The following is a 21,751-nucleotide window of genomic DNA, read 5'->3' as shown; positions in this document are numbered from 1 at the left end:
TGCCTTTACTCTAAACGAGCATCTCGAGCGACAAAAGCTCTATTGTCTTTCCTGCGAAGCCCAGGACTGGATCAGACTCTAAACAGGACTATTGATGAAAGCATCATTGTCATCATAGTCATCATCATCACTTCTTTGATTTCATTTTTTCTCTGCATCTGGTGTAGCAAGCTAGGCGCCTTGGCCAGGCTAACCTCACCAATATCATTAAAGACATTAAAGACTATTCTCTATCTTCTTAAGATGAACTACTTTGTGCCAGAAAAAGTTGCCTGCTAGTCCAAATGGCCAAGCAAGTCTTTACAGCAGGATGAAAAAATGCCAAACAACTTCATCGCAAAAGTTTATTACGAAAAGGATTATAAAAGGCACGAGATCAGTTCTTTGGCTGCGAGCAAAAGAGAAAAGAATGTTCAACTCCTCCTTAAGGAGAGAAGAATGTTCACCTCCTCCTTAACGATTGAAGATCACAGCATCGAGTCGTACACCGGTTCTTCGAGTGCGTTGAAAGAGTTGTAAAACAGGGAGGCCGTCCCCTGGGACATCCACAGCGGGCACACGATCCAGTGGTACTCGACGTAGCCCAAGACGGCACCCGCCAAGGAGTCGCCCAGAAACTGCCTGCCCATGAGCAGCTTGCATATGGCCACGGCGATGCACCACAGCAAGAAGGGCAGCTTGAGCAGGGGGAACAGGTGGCTGTGCTTGACCACAATCAGGGTGACCAGGAAGGCCCGGGAGGTGAAGCCAGACGGGAAACTCAGGTTGGACGAGAGCGGCTCTTGCTCGTACTGCTCGCGGCTCACACCAGGCCGCCGGCGACGTGTGGCTGCCTTCAGCACGGCCACCAGCACCACGTCGATGAACAGAGCTGCAGCAGAAATGTGAAGGGCCGGGTATGAAATACAGAATTTGCGCTTACTATGGAAAAAAATTATTGACCAATGCGACGCATACTCTACGCATAGAGAATACAGTGAACGCTTCAGAAGACGAGGAATCAGATAAAACGGAAAGCGAGAAAGTCGGGGAACAGTTTCCCGGAAGAAGTTCGTGCACGCATCAGGTGGGTTTGTTTTAAAGCCTGGAGTACTGTTCGAAAACGCCAGGGTTCCTAAGAACTTCTCCGGCGCACCATGTACGCAAAGTTGAGGGCAGCACTACCCAGACCGGGCGTATCCTAAAAGCCAGAATAAATTCGTACTCAACCAATATTCTCACCACACACAGGATTAATCGACCCGCCAGTAAACAAAGACCAGGCCACTCTGCTGTTACCATGAGAGGACCTTAATCCCTCCCGCCCGTCAACTTCGATATCCGAATTACCGCGGGCCTCCAAACCTTGCGCTAGATCAGTTCAGCTTGGCTGAACTCTGTGGTACTCTGGAAATGTAGAGGAAATCCCCAGGGTTCGACTCCGTAACTACAGTAATTGGGAATATATTCGATGGTCACCAACACGACATCCTTCCCGTCATCAACATTGTATAGACAGGACAACTACCCCTCTGTTACCAGTTTAAGGGCCACATGGCCTCTAGTCCGAAGCCCGGAAAAGCTACATGCCTTTCCAATCTCCAGCCCATCACACTCACCTATCACGTTAAATTTATAAAGCGCATGGCCTTCCATAGCCTTGAGCAACATCTCGAAGATACCCAAACGCTTCTCATTGGGTGCGCCCATGATACACGGCTTCGCATACACGATGGCATCCTGCAGTCTCTATGCTCAGCTCAGCTCAAAGCTATCCTCGCTGTAGGCCTCACGAAAGCATTGGACTATGTGGACCAAGACACTATGCTCAGAGCAGACGCCGATTGCCGCTCGCACGCATACAACTATGTGAGAGATTCCATTCGATCACGTCCCTCATACAAATCGGCGACCACAAGCTCCCGGATTTATCAAACGCCGAAGAACGTTTGTGGTGACTGCTGCAAACTCATACCCTCCCTTGTTCTACCGCTTGCCCGTATTTATCCTTTCATCTACCCCTCCCCCAATTGCCGTACCTGTGGAGCAGTCGAAACGTTTGAACATCATCTCTAGAACTGTCCCAAAACCCTCTATCCCCCCCCCCCCTTATCAGACGGTGGCCACTGGGCTAAGGCGCTGGGCAGCTCCGACCTGATTATCCAACGATTAGTCACGGCGACGGCTGCTGCGGCCACCGGGACGCCGTTCACCACGTTTCCCTAAGGAGCCTTTGAAAGCACTACAAAACGTCTCTCTCTCTCTCGACGCAGTACGTCACCTACAGAGAGGCATTCCTAAAAGATCTGCCCTTTCTCCACACAGTTGTGGGAACCCTTGTTTCCCTACGCCTCGTATGCCCATGTTTTGGCGAGTTGGGAGCCGCCACTTTGGGCAGCCGGCGCATCACGTGAGTCGTGAACTCTTCGTGACCCCATGCAACGCGCCGAACCGGCTCCCCGCGAAAGAGTGCGCGAGGGAAGGACCAGCTCGTCGCCTTCCTTCGCGCCCCCCTCTCCTCGACTTGGGGGAGACCTGCTGTCCCCCCGAGCGGACCTGCGGGACGCGCGAGCGTTCCGCTGGGAAGTCGACTGGGCGCGTTGTCAGAATCGGTTGGTTTGGGATTGCCAACTCCCAATGCCCCGATGACGGAGGGCCCAGTTGGCTTCACGGAACTCAGTCGTGACCAGTCGCCCGGGAGGCCCTTCTGTTCCTGCGACTGTGATGACATATCTAAATCTGAGTTCCCGCGGCTTGAGCGAGCCATTGTCTCCCCGCGAGCGGCAACGGTGTTGTCTGGCACATGCCCTGTATTTACCAGGCAATAAAGCCTTACTGCGGATAGCCGGAGTCTGTCTACCGCATGCGAGTACCCGAACCCGTGCGTGAGTCTTCGGATTACGCTGGGGCTATGTGTACGGCGGGTAACAGCTTCTCTAGCGAAGCTAGCGGGGTCCTCTGTTATCCCGTACGTTAGACCACACAGTTTAACCTCCCGATGCGCCGTATTTACCATGCTCTAAAGATACTTCTCCCCGAGATCCGCTACTCTATGCTGATGATGATATCTGGATCATTCAAGGGAGTCCCGGGCTGATTCAAGCCGCACTTCAAGCCGCCCTAAATGCCACCGATCAAGCAGTTCACTTTCATTCCTGCTCCTCGTGCACTCCCGTGATTGGCACCCCCCCCCTCCCCTTCAAGTTTTCCTTCAGCCTCTGTCCACAAAAGACTTGAGCGTTGTAGGCCTTCATATGCAATCTGACGGAGGGGAATGTATCTCCACCTAACAACATGGTGCCTCGCGACATTGTACGCTCAAGGGGACCCAAACCAGGACCTTCACGAACTTCGCGATGCCCTTACATGCCGCATTTGCTATCAAGCCTCGTACGTAATCCTCACGTCACCTCCGTCACCTCACGTCACCTCCGAAGGTAAACTTGATGACCTTATTCGTAGTGAGACGAAGATTACCCCGGTTCTCCCGACCACCGATAGCACCACCCGGCTTGCCAATCTCGGTGTTCTCCCCACGGTCTCCGACATCTTAGACATTTACCGCAACCTTCAACGTCAACGCCTCTCGGAAACCTCAACACATCGCCTCATTTTGAGCAAACTAGGATACCCCCCCCCCCCCTTCGCCCCGGCCTCAACCGATTCTTCTGGACAGCGAAATTCTGGAACCTATTACCACGGCCAAGATCCCTCGCCACACGGACAGGAACGTTGTCTACTGCATGTCGCATGCTACAGCATAAACATAAACCAAGAAACATAGCTGCACGCTACGTATTGACGGATGCGGCACGTACGTGCTTTAAAATAACCTTGGCGCACTCACGTTCACCACTTCAGGGGGTACGCACTATACTCCATTACTTGGCCCTGCGCTTTCCCAGATATGAAAACAAATTTCAAAAGACGTGTTGCGCGAGTAATAGCAAGTCATGCAAATCTCACGCTCAAAAGCTGCTTTAGGTTACTCAATGGCCCACTTGGACCTACTCATACAAAGTTTGCATTTTCCTTACGTCACATTCTGAATACGAGGTATCTACGCTTACCGCCTTCGGAGGCAGTTTTTTGATGCAGGTTAATAACAAAAACACCCGTGCGTCAAGTTATACGACAAATGTTAAATATCCAGGTGCCTTAAATTAAATACGTAGGCCTCCACTTCGGCGAGGGTCATAGCCCAGGTGTAGCTTCGGCGCGTAAAAAACACAGATTTGATTTTCTTATATCTTCGGATTAACGCAAACTCCCTGGTAAGAGGGCCATGACGCTTGTTCTCGAAGGGGGCACAAGGGACCGCCATTACACAGCGGTCACTTGAAATGTGTGCTCAAGCTCAATAATAGTAACAACGTGCTGTTAGCAGAAGTGTCTGCCCCTGTAACGTTCATCACACTACAGCCCGTAGCCTATATCATTACCCATGTCGGCATTATCATCTCGGCCTTTGTTCAATAAGTGGTTTGCCGGTCCGGTAGGTTATCAGGCGGCAAAGGTGCACCTCGACACGGCGGGTCTGCCTGTCTCGGCAACACTGCTGGCGCTTCGATCAAATCGGCAGTTGCCGCTGGTAACCATTCCTATGAAGCACGTCCACAGCGTTAACTACGAGGGATAACGAAGCGCCGTGGGTGACGCCGCATCCGCCATTGCCTAGACTTCACTGGCTTAAGCGGCGACGATGTCGAAGAAGGGCTCGACAACTACGCTCCTGTTCGACCCTTAACCAGATGCACATACGTGAAGACCCGATCTTCGATTGGACAGCTTGACCCAGTATCTGCGTCATATTTTCGCGACGTCGTCAGCTCGCTCAAGAGCCTAAAAACAGAATGTCCGTTCGCAACGCCGGAAAGAGACGCAAGCTGCGCACACTTAAAATGCAATCGTTCTTTGCTATCTGCTCCACTAGTAAATTTCTGAACAGGACAGGGTATACCACGAAACCAGGGGGTCCTCTTTTTCCCCTTCAGTGTCCTTTCGATTGAAAATATCACACCCACTAACGATGTGTAAACGATGTGTCAGCGCTTGAACTACCTGCAGTCGATCCGCCTCCGGTGGGTTTTTACACCCTTTTTGGCCGAAAAGGGTGTAAAAATATTGTCCAACGGCGCACACCTTTAAAAGGTGTTCTGGCTAAAAAAAAAAGGTGCAAGGACGAAAAAAAAAGGGGGGGGGGTGTTCATGTGAACACCCTAAAAAAAGGGTGTAAGGTTGCTTAACACCCTAAGGCTGTGGGCAGCGCAGCTACGCGTGACAATCTTGATCGCCCGAGTTCACAGCATGACGTACAGACAAATCAAACACGCAGATGTCACACCTAGACCAGAAATCAACTCAGCAAGAAAACCAAAGCGATGCATGGGGACCGCGAGTGCATACTTACTTAGAAATACATATGCTCTTCTTGCTTATATACCCAGCAGAGGAAAGCCCTCCCACAGAGTCGGGGGGCTTGCCGCAAAAATGCGATATTTTAGCGGTAATTTTGTAATTATGCATTTTAATGTGAGCATGTACAAAGCAGCATGCAGATTTGCAAGAACTTTCTAACCGTAAGGTAGTTACTATGTTCAATAAATCAAATAATTTTAATAAATGCCAAGCACCTATTTCATATCATTTCAACTCCCTTCAAGAAGGGTGTTCATCATTTCAACACCCTATATCCCACAAGGTTGTAAAGCTACCAATCAGAGTGTTGTAAACTAAGGAAGGGCGTAAAGAAAAAGGGTGTAAAAAAAGACCGCCAACGAAGATAAAGGGTGTAAAAGACCTCCAAATTTGGAAGTATCTTATACCCGTTTACACGGGTGGACTGAGCATTTCCCGCAAGTGGAGGGTTGTTTTGTGCCTCACGATGTGTAAGGCAATATTGATTGGCATAATTTATTACCACTGAAGTTGTTTATGCTTGAACTAGGTTCGATGGCGTAAGCAAAAAACGACCAAGAGAAAGAACTGCGTCGCCTGTAAAGGGTGCACCACCACAGAGAGGGTATTACAACGGTGAAGCACGCTTTCGAGCCTGTTCGACTGTGAGCAGAAGGGGCGCATGCGTATGCGCACCTATTACTATACTATTTTAAAGGCACCAGTGTTTTTTGGGTACCAAAACGCAAAAAAATACGGCTCAGCTTGCATAGTGGTGCCAGGCTAAAGAAACCGCGCAGCTGGGGATCGACCTAACTCGCATCCCCCTTGGATCCGCTGTCAGTGTGGGGGACCCACTGGAACATCTTTGTAAAATACGTCTAAGTTCGGTCTCAGTTTAGTGTGTATGTATTTTCTTTTTAATTTTAAAAGACGAAATTCTCTTTTTAATTTTAAAAGACGAAATTTTAAATTGACGTTGCACGTGCCAAAGCTAAACTTGAGCCATGAGGCACACCGCATTTATGGAAACGAGCGATCATTGCAGACGAACAAGTCTTTCTGCTTATGAACATTTCTAACGAGGGGGAGGAGGGTATGAGGATATGTGGTCTTTTCCAGTGCAAATATACATGCATGCACGCCCCCCATTAAACAAATCAAAAACCTCGGACGCGTAACGCGCATTGACAACGAGACACAAACTACCAAAAGGTGCACCAGCAAGGAAATAATTATCCATTTGAAACAAGACATCCATCGAAGCCAGAGTGCGGATGGGAACGATGCGGATTTTTTTATCTTAGCATCCAAAGCATGCGTGCTGTGAACCTGAAACGACAATTAAGCGTATATTGTCCACTCTCGTTTGCGTCATCATTTGAGATTTCGGCGTTGGTATCAAATTGCAGCAACGTACGCAAAATGCGCTTGGATTGTCGCACCAACAGACGACACAAGCGCGGGATTGAGCTCGCGCCTGAGCACACTCGCGTATCACGTAACACACGCTAGGTCTCGGTGTTGGTGGTAACATGCATGTTTAGCTACAGATATGGGTACAAAGACGCCATGTTACGCTCTGGAGAAAATCGGTGTCGAGGGTGAAGTTTTAAAAATTAGATAAAATAGTAATGGACCCAATGAGGTAGGCAGGTTAAATGAAGTGGGGAGGTCTGGTGTCCCACCAAAATTTCATACGGCAGTGAGCAAACGCCGTTCACAGTTCGGATTCGGTGGGCTTGGGTAAATACAGGCTCGATTCGCTGATAATTCTTCCTTTTTTTAAGTTACCACATTGCTGTGTCAGCCAGCTCCGACATTTCAAAGAATTCTCTCCGCCGAGAAGCGAAAACGGTCGGCCACGAGGCGCTTAGCCACTCGACAACACCGAAGCTGCCGCCCGAAGACGTGCAGAAACACGCAATTTACTGCCACAGCCGCGCCGCGAAGACCGAGCTCCTCAAGAGCCCGAACGCGCCCCTGACTCGGGTGTGTTATGCCCGAGAACATGAGGCGTCGCCAGACGCAATGCGAGTGTTCATGTTCGGGTTTTTATGATGATGATGCGGCGCAAGGCCAGCGAGGGCAAAGAGCGCCAGAGAAGGAGTTATTTAATGAAAAGAAGTGATTACCACAAAAAAGGTAGGTATAAAACTTATAAACCGGACATTGTAAAATCAATTAAAGATAATGGTGATGGCTGGTGTATAGGGCCAGATTTGATTATGCATGATAGGAAATGAGGTTTAAAAACTTAACGTCTGACAAATACTTAAACACGCGTTTCACAGAAACCATGGCATCGTCACCCAGAAACAACGATGGGTGTAGGGGAATATGTTGTCTGTAGAGTTCTCTGAAGTGTTTAGTCGTGTTGTGTCAAGTGCCTTGCATTGTATGAGTATGTGGACCACGAATAGGCCCTCCCCACACATGCTACACAGGGGTCTTGGAAATCCCGTTAGCAGGTGCGAGTGCGTTACATATATATGGCCTATCCGTAAGGTAACTTCAATGTGCCTGTTGTGTGAGTCAGTAGTGTATTGTCCCAAGTGTGGTTTTATTACGTGTAGTTTGTTGTCTGTCTGTTCGCTCCAGTCTGCTTGCCAAGTTTTAAGGAGTTGCTGTCTTATATGTGGCTTGAGGTCTGTGTAAGGTAGTGTTATGTTTACTGTGTTTCGGAGTGCAGCATTGGCGGCCATTTCATCCGCCAGTTCTTTTCCGCCGATGCCAGAGTGGCCTGGCACCCAACACAGTCACCTCAAGGTTTGAAGAATACGCCAGCATAATTGATTTCAAGACAAGGTTAACTACATGGTTTTCGGTGACTTTCGGGATGATAATGCACGGACGACGCTCAGCGAATCTGTATAGATGATGGATTTAGGAATATTATGTTCAACTATGTGTTTTACAGTCAGAAAGATGCCATATGCTTCTGCCGAAAAAATACTTGTCTTTGCATTCATGGTTCTACCTGCTTCAAAATTGGGTCCATAAGCAGCACAAGACACCGCAGTGAACGCTTTGGAAGCATCACTGAAAAACTCTGCAGCCATGTATTTATTCTGCACATACATGAAATGCTGCTGAATCGCAATTCTTGGTACCCTGTTCTTATCAAGCTGCGTAAAAGACAGGTCACAGAGCACAGGGCGCAGATTCCATGGTGGTATAAAATCAGTGATGGGTGTCTCGTGAATGTCTAAAAAGGGTACCTCATGCTCAGAGGCTTCCTCTCTTACCCTAAGTGAAAAAGGCAGAGAGATGGATGGACGATTTTAAAACAGTTGTGAGGATGTATTATTAATGGTGGAATTAAAAGGGTGGTTAGTCAGGGAAATGATTTTAGAGGCATACAACAAATCCATGTAAATCCTCTGGTGATATAGGGACCATTTATCACACTCGGCGTAGAGGCTCTCGACTGGGCTAGTGCGAAAAGCACCACATGCAAGGCGAAGCCCCAGATGCAGCACTGGGTCGAACATTTTCAGTGCCGTTTTTGTTGCAGACCCATAAATGACGCTTCCATAGTCCAATCGGGACCCCACTAGGCTTGTAAAAATAAGTAAGACGAGTTGCTTGTCGGTTCCATAGGACTGGTGTGACAAGATTTTAAGAATGTTGAGAGCCTTTAGACATTTATGTTTCAATTGCCTAATGTGAGGGATGAAAGTAAGTTTTTCATCCAACACCACTCCTAAAGACCTGTGTTCCTTCCTCACAGGAAGCGAAACGCCATTAAAGGAGCCATGAAGAGAAAATGCAAGTTGGTTTTATTCGAAAGATTTCGTGTTTTATAGTGCCCCCAGCGCTTGTCCGGATACAAACGGTGCTTTATTCACTGAGAAATTAAACAATTTAGGTTAAAATTTTGATTTTCCCGCTCAATCGTGCGTTTTCGTGGTCCCAAATGACATCACAGGAACCGACCGCTCTGCAGCCTAGGGTACCTTCATTCACGCATCCGCCGTACAGGGTAGATACACGTATACGCTGGCGCCGCCGTTTTCGGTTGCTCGCTCGCCGCCGAAACAAGTCATTGTGTCAAAACCGCGCAAAATTATCGCCGCAACGCGGTTTACTGAAGAAGTTTGAATCATATTGTCTGTTTTGCGTTGCTAGGTCTCGTGGGAAACGAAAAGAATAACGCGTTGAGCCCGTTGGCCCAATTGCGGCGGCACGGGACCGTTCAAAGGTTGTCTCCACCCTGTACAGCGGTGTTGGTTTGTTCCCGCGTTTCTTTACGTTCCGTAACCTAGACGGCGCCACCATACCGTGGCAAGCGTTTGGTTTGTTTTTGCCCGCATTTAAACCTGGCTTGTTTTTGTTCTGGGAGAAAATATTCGTTCCCTGAAACAGTGCTCGCTCGACAAATGGGGTCATGTAAGACACCGTTGCTTGCGTCAATCGGCCAGTGTCGTCTGAGACAACCCCAAGCCCCGTAGTGCTGTGCAGCTAAAACAAGCATGCTGTGCGCAGTACGAACAGCAGAACGCATCAGTACTTCTATGTTTACATGTGCTTTCGTAACTTCCACTGTTTGTCCCATCATTCTTATTGCTTTGTAAAGAATGTGCCCTAAATTTAAGCGCAAATCGCTCGTTCGTCTAGTTTGTAAGCTCTACCTAATTTGCGTCTGCTTCTGCCAGCCTCCGCCAATCGCAGAGCTTAGCTCATGTGACATCATAGGTTCTGTTGCGGGAAATGAGCTGGTGAGTCGCATGGCCATTCCCGTTTTTCCTAATTATGTAGCTTATTTGAGTGAAGTTTACGTTAAAAGTGGTGTCAGTATGATTCTAACGAGACAATCTTTTGAATGAACCAAACTTGTGTTTTCTTTTCATGGTTCCTTTAAGGGTAATGTCTGGGTCCGGATGGATCCCACGCTTCCTGGAGAAGACAATACAGGTGCTTTTTTCTGGGTTAAGTTTAAAACCGCTCTTGCCTGCCCAGCTGGCAAGTTTTTTGACAGCGAGCTGGACTTGACGCTCACAGATGGACATATTGCATGATTTAAAAGATACCTGGACGTCATCTGCATACATTGAATAAGAAATTGTAGGTGTCAATGCCTTCCCAAGGGAGTTCATCTTAACTATGAAAAGAGTGCAGCTTAGAACACCACCTTGCAGAACGCCATTTTCTTGTACATGAACCCTTGAGAGTGCGCTACCAACTCTCACACGAGATGTTCTTTCGGACAAATAACTATTAAGAATGTTCATCATGTTGCCCGAGACACCAAATGACTTTAGGTCACTGAGGATCCCGTAGCGCCAGGCGGTGTCATAGGCCTTCTCAAGATCAAAAAACACCGTTGCGCAAAACTGTTTATGAATAAACGCATACTTTATGTAAGACTCGAGCGCGACGAGTTGATCGTTAGTGGATCGCCCTGCCCTGAAGCCTGCCTGGCAGCTCTCGAGAAGACCATTGTACTCAAGGAAGTACACAAGTCTCCTGTTTATCCAGGCGGGTAAAGCTGGCTCAAAAATGTGTCTAAACACGGATGCCGCTATGATGCCACGCTGTAGTTGCCAGATCAGTAGTTGAAGATATGGCTAACAATTTTTCTTGAAAATGAGGCACAAATTTAGGGCCCTAAGCTAAAATTAGGTAACTTTTATGGCAATAACTGAGTTTCTTTACGAGTTTGTACGCTTTTTATTAGTTTTCTTGAAGTATACATGCTTGACGAACAAAAATAAATGAAATTATAAGCAAAAGGAGGACGTCGGGCTCAGGCGCCAAATTCAGTTTCGGTATATTGTGAGGAGCGTCAGTCGTGTGGGGCTAATTCGAGTGTCTACGAAAAATTCTTCATCTCTTTCTATGACCCACCACAACCTCCCCTTTGCTTTCCGAGGTTTTCTTGACTGCCAACCCTACTTTGTGTTTATTTCACAGAGCCCCTCATTTCCCATTTTCTGATTCGCTACATGCTTAGCGAGGGCCTCTGCTCTGGCAGTCTTGGTGCCAAAGGGAGCTTAAGAGGGTTCAACGCTGGTCGACCACTCTCGACATGTCGTAGACACTCGAGTCACGGCCCGGGGGTTAAAAAGAAGGTCCCCTTCACCCCGAGTAGTCCGAGTGGCGCTGGCTACCACCCCCAAGTGCAGGAAACCAAAATACCTTAACATAAATACCCGAGAAAGTGCTGGGGAAACAGCCCCGCCGGTAGCGTAGTGGTTATCGCACCAGACCGGTATTCTGGAGGTCGTGGGTTCGGATCCCACCCGGCGGGCATTTTTTCACCACTTTCTTTTCGACTCAAAAAATTCTTCATCTCTTTCTATGACCCACCACAACCTCCCCTTTGCTTTCCGAGGTTTTCTTGACTGCCAACCCTACTTTGTGTTTATTTCACAGAGCCCCTCATTTCCCATTTTCTGATTCGCTACATGCTTAGCGAGGGCCTCTGCTCTGGCAGTCTTGGTGCCAAAGGGAGCTTAAGAGGGTTCAACGCTGGTCGACCACTCTCGACATGTCGTAGACACTCGAGTCACGGCCCGGGGGTTAAAAAGAAGGTCCCCTTCATCCGAGTAGTCCGAGTGGCGCTGGCTACCACCCCCAAGTGCAGGAAACAAAAATACCTTAACATAAATACCCGAGAAAGTGCTGGGGAAACAGCCCCGCCGGTAGCGTAGTGGTTATCGCACCAGACCGGTATTCTGGAGGTCGTGGGTTCGGATCCCACCCGGCGGGCATTTTTTCACCACTTTCTTTTCGACTCAAAAAATTCTTCATCTCTTTCTATGACCCACCACAACCTCCCCTTTGCTTTCCGAGGTTTTCTTGACTGCCAACCCTACTTTGTATATATATATATATATATATCGGGTTTTTAATAAGACAGAAATAAGTGTTGGCAATCAAGAAAGTACCTCGTAAAGCAAATGGGAGGATGTGGTAGGTCCTTGCCAACTCTTAGTTCTGTCTTATTTTCAACGAGCCCCTCATTTACTATTCTGATTCGCTACATGTATAGCGAGGGCCTCTGTTCTGGCAGTATTGGTGCCATAGGGAGCTTAAGAGAGCTCAACGCTGGTCAACCACTCTCGACATGTCGTAGACACTCGAGTCACGGCCCAGGGGTTAAAAAGAAGGTCCCCTTCACCCCCAGTTGTCTGAGTGGCGCTGGCTACCACCCCCAAGTGCCGAAAACAAAAAATACCTTAACATAAATACCTGAGAAAGTGGTGGGGGAACAGCCCCGCCGGTAGCGTAGTGGTTATCGCACCAGACCGGTATTCTGGAGGTCGTGGGTTCGGATCCCACCCGGCGGGCATTTTTTCACCACTTTCTTTATGACTCAAAAAATTCATCTGTTTCTGTGACCCCCCACAACCTCCCCTTTGCTTTCCGAGGTTTTCTTGTTTGCCAACTCTTATTTCTGTCTTATTTTCAACGAGCCCCTCATTTCCTATTCTGATTCGCTATAATATTATATATATATATATATATATATATATATATATATATATATATATATATATATATATATATATATATATATATATATAGCGAATCAGAAAATGGGAAATGAGGGGCTCCGTGAAGTAAGACAGAAAATAAGGGTTGGCAGTCAAGAAAACCTCGGAAAGCAAAGGGGAGCATAGAAAGAGATGAAGAATTTTTTGAGTCGAAAAGAAAGTGGTGAAAAAATGCCCGCCGGGCGGGCATTTTTTCACCACTTTCTTTTCGACTCAAAAAATTCTTCATCTCTTTCTATGACCCACCACAACCTCCCCTTTGCTTTCCGAGGTTTTCTTGACTGGCAACCCTTATATATATATATATATATATATATATATATATATATACATACACACACGCAGGGAAATCTCAATTAACGGAAATCGGTTGAATGGAACCCCTTAAACGGAACAAACACCTCGCAGTTAGTCGGTTTTATATTAAGGAAATGGAACCGAAATCAAATTCCGAGCTGCAATACCCGGGTAAGCTCAGCGCATTCGCGGTACCCGACACTTCCTTGTTTGTGTCTCGGTGGGTTCCGGTTTTATCGTGCACTTCGCACACTGCAGCCGCCCGGCTTGCGTGGATATTGTCGGCAAGCCCACCCCCCCCCCCCCCCCCCCCTTCGGTTCGTTTGCTTTTTTTTATTTTGTAACATCCCTCTCTGGTCGCCTAGCCCCGTGTTTTCTAAGAAGCGCATGAGGAGTGGGTCTCTGCGCGCTGACCGACCGAGAGCGCGGCTGTTGAGGGGGCGAGCCATCGCCTCGGCTTGTGTTACCGTGGCCGCGGCGTTCCATTCCCCTTGTGGCGTGTGCGCTGCTCGCCTTCGGGCTCCGTGTATTCAGTGTTCTTCAGACGACCTTCCTGTTTCTTCCCCTGTTTACTTTAGTGCGTTTTGTCTAACTACTTGCTCTACGCCCATAATTCTCCAAGTGTGCGTTTTCGAGTCGAAACCTTGTGTCTGTGTTTTTTGGTCCTTTTCACTTTGGCGGGAACATGGCTGATTGGTGTTTACAAGCGTCTTCCTGATTGGCTGCGGGTGTGCCTTAGACTTGTTCCCTAGCGTCCGCACTCTCCAGGATGCACTTTTTCCCCCAATACATCCCCCACCAGACCGCTTAAGCGAATATAACGCGGCCCCTCTGGCTATTGAGGGCGGACGGGCGGCCTGCACCAGGACTCTCTTCAGAAACTCTGCCGCTCGTCGTCGTGCCCTCCCGCCGGGAGACCGAGATCCAGTCAGCCATGTCCCGCTAAGTACTCTCGATCTATTGACTGTTTCTCATTTATGTAACAAGTGTATTCGTTCTGATTCTTATGTGCTAAATGTCATCAATGCTACCGGTAAATTAAATCAGTTAACCTTAAACCTTTCTTTGACGTTTCGACTTCTTCACTGTAATCATCATGCTACAGTAGCGGCAGACATGTGACCAAAATACGCCGTTACAAAAGTGGTGGAAGGTGCGCGGTAACGAAGACCCCCTCTACCATCATGGGCTCCCCCCACGCTCGATCATCTTCCTGCTTTTTATCATCGAGTTCTTCATCCAGCGTGCCGAGCAAGCTTCACCCGATTTAACGTCCTTCGTCCGCGCACCGTGGACGGAAAAGGCAAGCGACAACATGCGGGACACCAGAAACGTCTTTTCGACTGCCCATCCTGCAATGCGGTACCATCCCGGCTTCAATCAGGCGCGTCAGACTCATCGCCGGCTCCTGCGAGGAAGAGCCCCCGGGCTAGACGCGGACCGAACGTCGCCGCGCCGGCTACTCTCCATCGCGGCGGCGAGCTTCCCGCGCACGCAGTAAGGTGAGAGATTTTTGCCTCTCGGCGCCCCGCATGACTGTAGGCGTGTAGGCTTTTCTTCTCCGCGTATCCGGGGCGCCCACTGGTTGTCTTTGGCGTGTTTGCTTTATCAGCACCAGCCTGCTTATAGGCTCCGGAACGATCGCCGGGTGGCGCTGCACTCTCCCCGGAGGGACCTTACCCGGAGGGGGAGTACGCCGGGGCGGCGGCCTATTCGGCACGTGCTTTTTTCGCTGGGCGCGTGCTGCATTTCTCGCGCTAGGAAGAGGGCTGGGTAAAATTTTCTTTCGACTTATGAAAGTATACACATTAGCACGTGTCCAGCAAGTTCGGTTTACACGTAGAGTAACTACTGGGTCCATTTTTGCCTGTGGTTGTCTTGTCGTCTGCTAGAGACGCGTCGTCTGCTACGCGCCAGTCGAACGGCCGAGCGCCCCGGCGGTTTCACGGGGTGAAGAGTGCTCTTGTGGGCGACCCTTGGCTGGTCTAACCACCTCAGTCATCGCGAAACGACTGCGTCTGGTGAACGGCTTTTCAGCGCCCTAAGCAGACGCCCCTCGGCCCGCTCCTCCGCGTCTGGCAAGTGCACGCGCAGCTCGCGCTCGCTCCCGCACCGCCTGAGGCATCCAGCCTCCTACTCACGAATGCGAACAAAAAGCGACCGCCGGCTGCGTAGCCACTTAAGCCAGCACGGACAAAGAGCGGCGGGAACACTCCTCACTAGCCCGAAACGAAAAGATGAAACTGAAAGCGAAAAAAAAAGCCGCCCGCATCTTCCCCCGGGGGGGAACTCGAGTAAATGCGTCGCATCTACTCGAGTCAAGCAAAGCGTCACGTCAAGCGAAAGCCAAGCAAAGACGCCCTTGACTGAATTCCGAACGCGCGCTCCGCCGCTTATATACGTTGAGGGGACTGCGTAAGCCGGTCCCAGTCGACGACGTTGGCGTACTTGTAAAGCGGCGTGGACTCTAGGTGTTTGAGCCAAACGCGGATGTTGCTTCGCCGGAGAACGGCACACCGGTTATACGCGCAGCGCGCCCGAAGGAGAGGAAACCGCGGGAGAGAGAGTACTGCACATGCGCCGGCACCAGCGCGTCTGCCGCGGCTATGACAAAACACAATCCAACACAATCCACTTTAATCCAATCCAATCTAATCCAAGCCAATCCAATCGAATCCAATCCAATGCCTTTCGCGAGAGAGTGTTCGAATCCAATCCAATGCCCCTCGCGAGAGAGTGTTCGCTATCGCCTCGACTCGACGCGCATGCGCAGAGTGCGGACTACGAGCGTGCGGACTACGGACGCCAACGCGGGTGACATCGTGAGTTACTGAAATGCTCTGCATTTAAAAAAAAACCCATATTGTTGCATGGTCAGCTGCCCCGACAGTAACAAGGCGAAAGAAGAGGATCCACTCGTTAAATTGTGCATATTCCCCGCGAAAGCGCACCAAAAGGATAGACGGTAAGCATGGATCACTGCAGTTCGAAAGGTGAAATAAGTTGACACATTTTTGTTTGTATCTGTGTGCTTTCAGTTTACATTACCCGGCTTTGAAAATGCGAACTAGTGTTCTAACGAGTCCTCCCCTCTACACTTTTTTTAATGCATGCTGCCAATGATTGTTTTCCGCTATAATAAATGAACTTCGGAGTTGTTTAGCTGGTGCCGTTCGATATCGTCCATATATAACACAATAGGTTGAAATTTTGCATGGGTGAAAAAAAAAAGTTTCTAGCGATTTACCTGGCTGTAGTAGCTCTGGTCCGTCTTGTCATTGTGACTTGTGTTCTGGACGGGATTGCTGCGTTGTTCGCTTTTTTCCCACATTTAGAAATACTGGTAATTAAAAGAGGTATACACCAAATTCTGTAAATTATAGTAATTAAAAGTTATACGCCACAAGCTGTTCTGTTGTTTCCGCGAACTGTCACGCTAACCCATACTTGTACTCCAAGCGGGTGACAAACATTGCGAACAAAAATTTCTTCAAGGACAAGTAAAATGGAAATGCGGCGCTGTCAGCGCACCCCTTAATTAGCGTGTGCCTTTCTAATGCGTTTTTATAAGATGCAGCTGATTGTTTCAAGAGTAAGAAATAACCTATTAACCATAATCAATCACGTTTATCTTACATTTCTTGCAAGCGTCAGTGTTTCTGCAGTCCAGAAAGTCCGGATGTCAGAAGCGCGAGCACGCGAAGGGAGTAACAAACAAGAGAAAAGTACGCTGTGACAAACTGAACAGCTGTCGCCTTGCAGAAGAAAAGAGCAACCGACGACCGCCGAACAACGCGTTTCCGCCCTTAAAATCGTCGGGGCAGTCTGCCGGTCGAGCGGCGGGAAGCAGGCGGCGCGTCTGTAGCAGACGACAAGAAAAACGTTGACAAAAATGGACCCAGTAGCTACTCTACGTGTAAACCGAACTTGCTGGACACGTGCTAATGTGTATGCTTTCATAAGTCGAAAGAAAATTTTACCCAGGACCAACTGGAAGACGGACGTCAACCGGATTGACAGGGTAAGTCGCCCTCGGGCACTTCTCTCGTTAAGGCCACTGAAGAAATTCAGCATACATGCCATACCCAAGAACACATTGGCAAATTTGATAGGGACACTAGCGCCGAGCGCAGAAATGGCAGAATTGGCAACGTACCGGTACGATAAATCTGAAAACTGCGTACAGATCACTGTCTACGATCAAGAGCACGCCAACCGCATCTTGGGGGCTACCAGCTTGATTTTCCAGCACGATCGCCAGACTGTCACGCTGCCGATTGAAATTCGGCACATCCCCAACCGCAGCAACTCTTCAAGAGGGGTTATAACTGTAGAAGCAGGTGAATCTAATGAAGAAATTCTCAACTGGGTCCGATGCGAGCGGGCAGAAGTGCTCTCAGCCCAAAGAATCGGGAAAACAAACAAAGCCATCCTAACTTTTGATGCCCCAGAAGTCCCCAAAGTTGTTAAATATTACATGGCGATAGTCAAAGTCTCGCCATATCAGCCAAAGCGAATGGTGTGCTTCTCATGCCACCAAATTGGCCATATGGCGAGGCACTGCCCGCACCCGCAGGTCTGTAGAGACTGTGGACGGGCACACGAAGAAGGAATCCCATGTGGCCGGACTCTCTTTTGCGCTGCGTGCAAAAAAGAAGGTCACCTTGCCGTGGACCCGCGCTGTTCAGCTAGAGTGCCCGCTCCCAGTATTCAAAAGCAAGAGAAAATCCAAAATGGCGTCTCCTGGGCTGACATGTTGACACGGAATGGTCGACCTGCTACGGGCGCCAAGGAGCCACAGATAGAACGGGGCACTCATGTCACCACGTCACAACCATTAGCAAGCGACATACACGGGAATGGGGCACTGTTGACTCAGCTGGCGGAGATGCGTTCGGAGCATCGCGCCCTCAGAGAGGAGAATGCACAGCTGCGATCGGAGATTGCGGAACTTAAACGAAGCAAAGAACGTACACCAGCAACCCAATCTGCTCCCAAGTCAGGACAACCTGAGCGTTCCCATCTGCAGCCTCCCAGAGGCAGAACTCCCTCTGTGCCTCGGCGGAGCCGCAGCACCACTGCAAAACAAACGGCAACGTCACAGCCTGCTTCGAGTGTCATGAATGAGATTTTACAGGCGCTCAAGTATGTCCGGGCTGATGTTCAACAGGAACGCCGCGCTCGACTTACAGATATTGAAAAATTGAAGTCTACCATCGACAGTTTTTCGCAGCAGGCGTCATCTATGATGACATACATTCAAAGCCTTCCAACGTCACAGGAGGATCCCCCTCCACGAAAGGTCACAGCGCGGAGCAAGCTAGGACAGTAGCATGGATTCCCCTAAAGTGCTACAGTGGAACTGCCGAGGGTTTCAAACGGCCGCCCCAATATTGAAAAGTAAAATCCACACAAGCCGTCCTGTCATTCTTCTGTTACAAGAAACGAAGTGCTCCCCAACCATAAGTGGTTATACCACTTTCGCCAATCCCGCAATAATGTGGAAAGGCACCAGAGGCAACCCTAGGAGTCCTACAGCGGCCGGGCAGGCAGCCGTTCTGGTGAGATCGGACCTAACCTGCGCTCACTTGGCGATTACTGGGCACACTTCACCAGATCACGAGGCAGTGATAGTTATGGTACAGCTACCCAACGGAAAGAAACTTCTGGTTGCATCTGTGTACTATCGCCCTGTATCAAGCGCACAGGGCAGGGTTAATTTTATGTGGATGCGGCATCTCGTTCAAAAGTATCCCAACATACCAATTCTAATTGGAGGTGATTTTAATGCGCAAAGCACAGTCTGGGGCTACTCCCGGTCAAATAAGCGCGGTGTAGCTCTGGAGGCTGCAGCCGAGGACTCCGGCCTTCACTTGGTCAATGATATTGCAGTTCGTACGCGTCTGGGCTTACATAGCTCCCAAAATGACTCCACCCCGGACCTCACTTATGCTTCATGTGGGGTTGCCCGCTCTTGGAGCGTGTACGATACTACTTGGGGCAGCGACCATTTTCCAATTCAAATACAACTGACAGGAAAGCGATTTCGAAAAAAACGAACACACAAAATTATAGATTGGCAGTGTTTCCGGCAGAGCGTACAAGTCCGCAGCACCGCTACAATGAAGGAGTTCGTTTCTACGTTGCAAGAGGCAGCGCTGCAGGCCAGGGAAGAAGTCGAATGTGACGACAGCTCACCTGCCCCGGACAAACATTCAGCCAACCTATGGCGCAAGGCGGCCACTCTTACAAAACACTACATTCGAAACGGAAAAAGGCAGAGAGATCTTGTTAAAGTGAGACAACAGTACAAAATCATACGGGCCTATGAACAGACCCTTTCTAATGAGCAGTGGCACAGCTTGTGCTCTCAGCTTAGCCAGGAGCGCGGCCTAGCCAAACTATGGGGAATTTACCGCAAATTGGCAGGGAAACGCAAATGCAAAAACCGGCTCTTCGATACCCTTATTCTCAAAGCCCCACCGGATCGGGTAGAGGAAGACATCATAAAGACGTTCTTCCCTTTTTCATCACTTACGCCCCCACCCCCACTGCCATCCATCTTACTGGCCAGTACGCGCCCGGAGCTGGACGCCCCGTTTACATTGGGAGAATTGCAGGCTGCCCTTTGTCAGGGCCGGTCTAAGTCGGTTCCAGGACACGATGGCATCACGTGGCAGCATCTGCGCAACTTAGACGAAGTGGCACAGGAACGTCTTTTAGAACTAGCGAATGCACAATGGGAACGGGGAGAGGTTCCTTCGGATCTCAAACTCACGCTAGTAACGCCGATACCAAAGCCCAATAAGGACTCATCCAAGCTCGCCAACCTAAGGCCTATTTCATTGACGCCAACGCTATGCAAGCTTATAGAGCGCATGATTTGTAATCGAATGCAGCATCACTTAGAATATATCCAACCATGCCTCACAAACCGGCTTTAGGCCCCATCTTGGAACGCATGATGCCTTGTGGCTACTCAGACGTTATCAACCGTAAAGGGGCCGGGGCCCTCCCCGATTACGTACTTGCGGTTGATATGCGAAAAGCCTTCGATAACGTTAAGCATCAAGCGATACTAGAAGAGTTGGCCCAGGCTTACCCCAGCCAGCGTGCTCAAAATTGGATTCGGAGCTTCCTAAGCCAACGACCAGTACAACTCGCAGCATCGGCTCCGGGTTGGACCCCCAGGACCTATTTCTTGGATAGGGGCGTGCCCCAGGGGTCTATCCTCGGACCGATGTTGTTCAATTTGGCCATGGCGAGAGTAGCGCGATCGCTAGAGAAGGACACGGCGGCTAGGTTTGCAATCTATGCCGACGATATAACTATTTGGACCGAGGCGCGGGACTTTGACTGTGTCGAATCTACACTGTAAACGCAAACTAGCCGGAAATGGAGTTTTAATCAAGTAATGTGCCCTGAAGAGTACCTATAGCAAAAAATGTACTCCCTAGGCATGATCTAAAGAAGTGGACGAACCTCCACGGTAGTACCGTTGCCCATCCGGGTAGCAAAAGGGAGGATTTAGAACGACTTAACACCATTTGTGAGATGGCGTTCGGTTCCTTGTATACTACCACGTCCACAATAAACGCCCTATCTGAGGTAATCATCTCAAGCGGGCGGTCGCCATGTTAGTCTAATGTTGTCTCCGTGCACCAGCACTTCAACCGTGGCCTAATGCTAATTAGAACGAGTAAGCAGGACGCAACGGTTGCACGCAGCTACAAAACCAATACCGTACGTATACCCGTATAGATGCTTCAACCAGCGCGATCACAGGCAGAGAGCGCGGCCGTGTTGTCTCAATCTGTTTATTTTGGCGATAGGTGGTGTCAAACTCTGCTGCTAACGAAGAGGCAGTTCTCGCCGTTGCAAACAATTGCAACGTTCATCTGCTTCGCTTGCTTGCGCATACATAGACGATTTAAATTCCCGTGCCAGCGCGCCAACGCACCCGACTGCAGCGACTCAACTTGCCCTGGCGGCACGACTGGCTGCCCGGATGTATACAACCACGGCCTCCGCGATCGGCTGCCGGCGGCGCGCCGTTGCTCCGGCCGTCCCATTCGGCGCGTCCCCCAGCAAAAACATGTAATTTGGCTAACTCCGCAACGCGCCGCGAGGTGGCGGTGTTAGCCGATGGTTCGGCAGCTTGCACCGACTCTCCTGGCCGGCTTTGTGGGGCCTGAGTTGCTGCGTGTTTTCACGGCCGGAATTCGCGTAACTGTGTTGCAGCTTTATTTTTGTTGAGCTGACAAACCGTACTACCGGGTCATGAAGTCCGCTTGTCTCAGAAGCTTCGAGGAACAGCACTAAAAGTTAATCGCGCTGTGATTGCTGCGCTTGATCGGTGCAGGACATTTCCGTGCGGACATTCAGGTGCGCGGATGTTTGGGTGCGAAAACTTCTCGGCTACAGAATTATCGGGTGCTTGCTTGTTGGAACAGCAGTTATATTTTTATTTCCGCATAGGGTAGGTTATGGACAACAATCGAGCGCAGTGGTTGCATTTTTATATTGGCGCCGTGTTTGATTTTGCCAGTTATTTTTAGAAGTTGAACATTTGTATA

The 21,751-nt window shown here is 49.4% G+C and overlaps 1 protein-coding gene across 1 annotated transcript in view; it reads right to left on the bottom strand.

The window, feature by feature from the left end:
- Positions 1 to 330: 330 nt before the first annotated feature.
- Positions 331 to 21,751, bottom strand: part of LOC144142570 (polyisoprenoid diphosphate/phosphate phosphohydrolase PLPP6-like) — a 44,699-nt gene continuing 23,278 nt past the window's right edge. The window contains exon 3 of the mRNA XM_077674166.1: positions 331 to 871. Coding sequence (XP_077530292.1) covers positions 468 to 871 — 404 coding nt within the window. The 3' untranslated portion in view covers positions 331 to 467. The remainder of the gene's footprint in view (positions 872 to 21,751) is intronic.

This window comes from Haemaphysalis longicornis, unplaced genomic scaffold (assembly GCF_048455015.1).
Source record: "Haemaphysalis longicornis isolate Haplotype H1 unplaced genomic scaffold, Haemaphysalis longicornis Haplotype H1 scaffold_1, whole genome shotgun sequence".
NCBI classification, from domain to species: domain Eukaryota; kingdom Metazoa; phylum Arthropoda; class Arachnida; order Ixodida; family Ixodidae; genus Haemaphysalis; species Haemaphysalis longicornis.
Note: the sequence above shows the minus strand (reverse complement) of the source record. Positions and strands in the feature narration are given on the sequence as shown.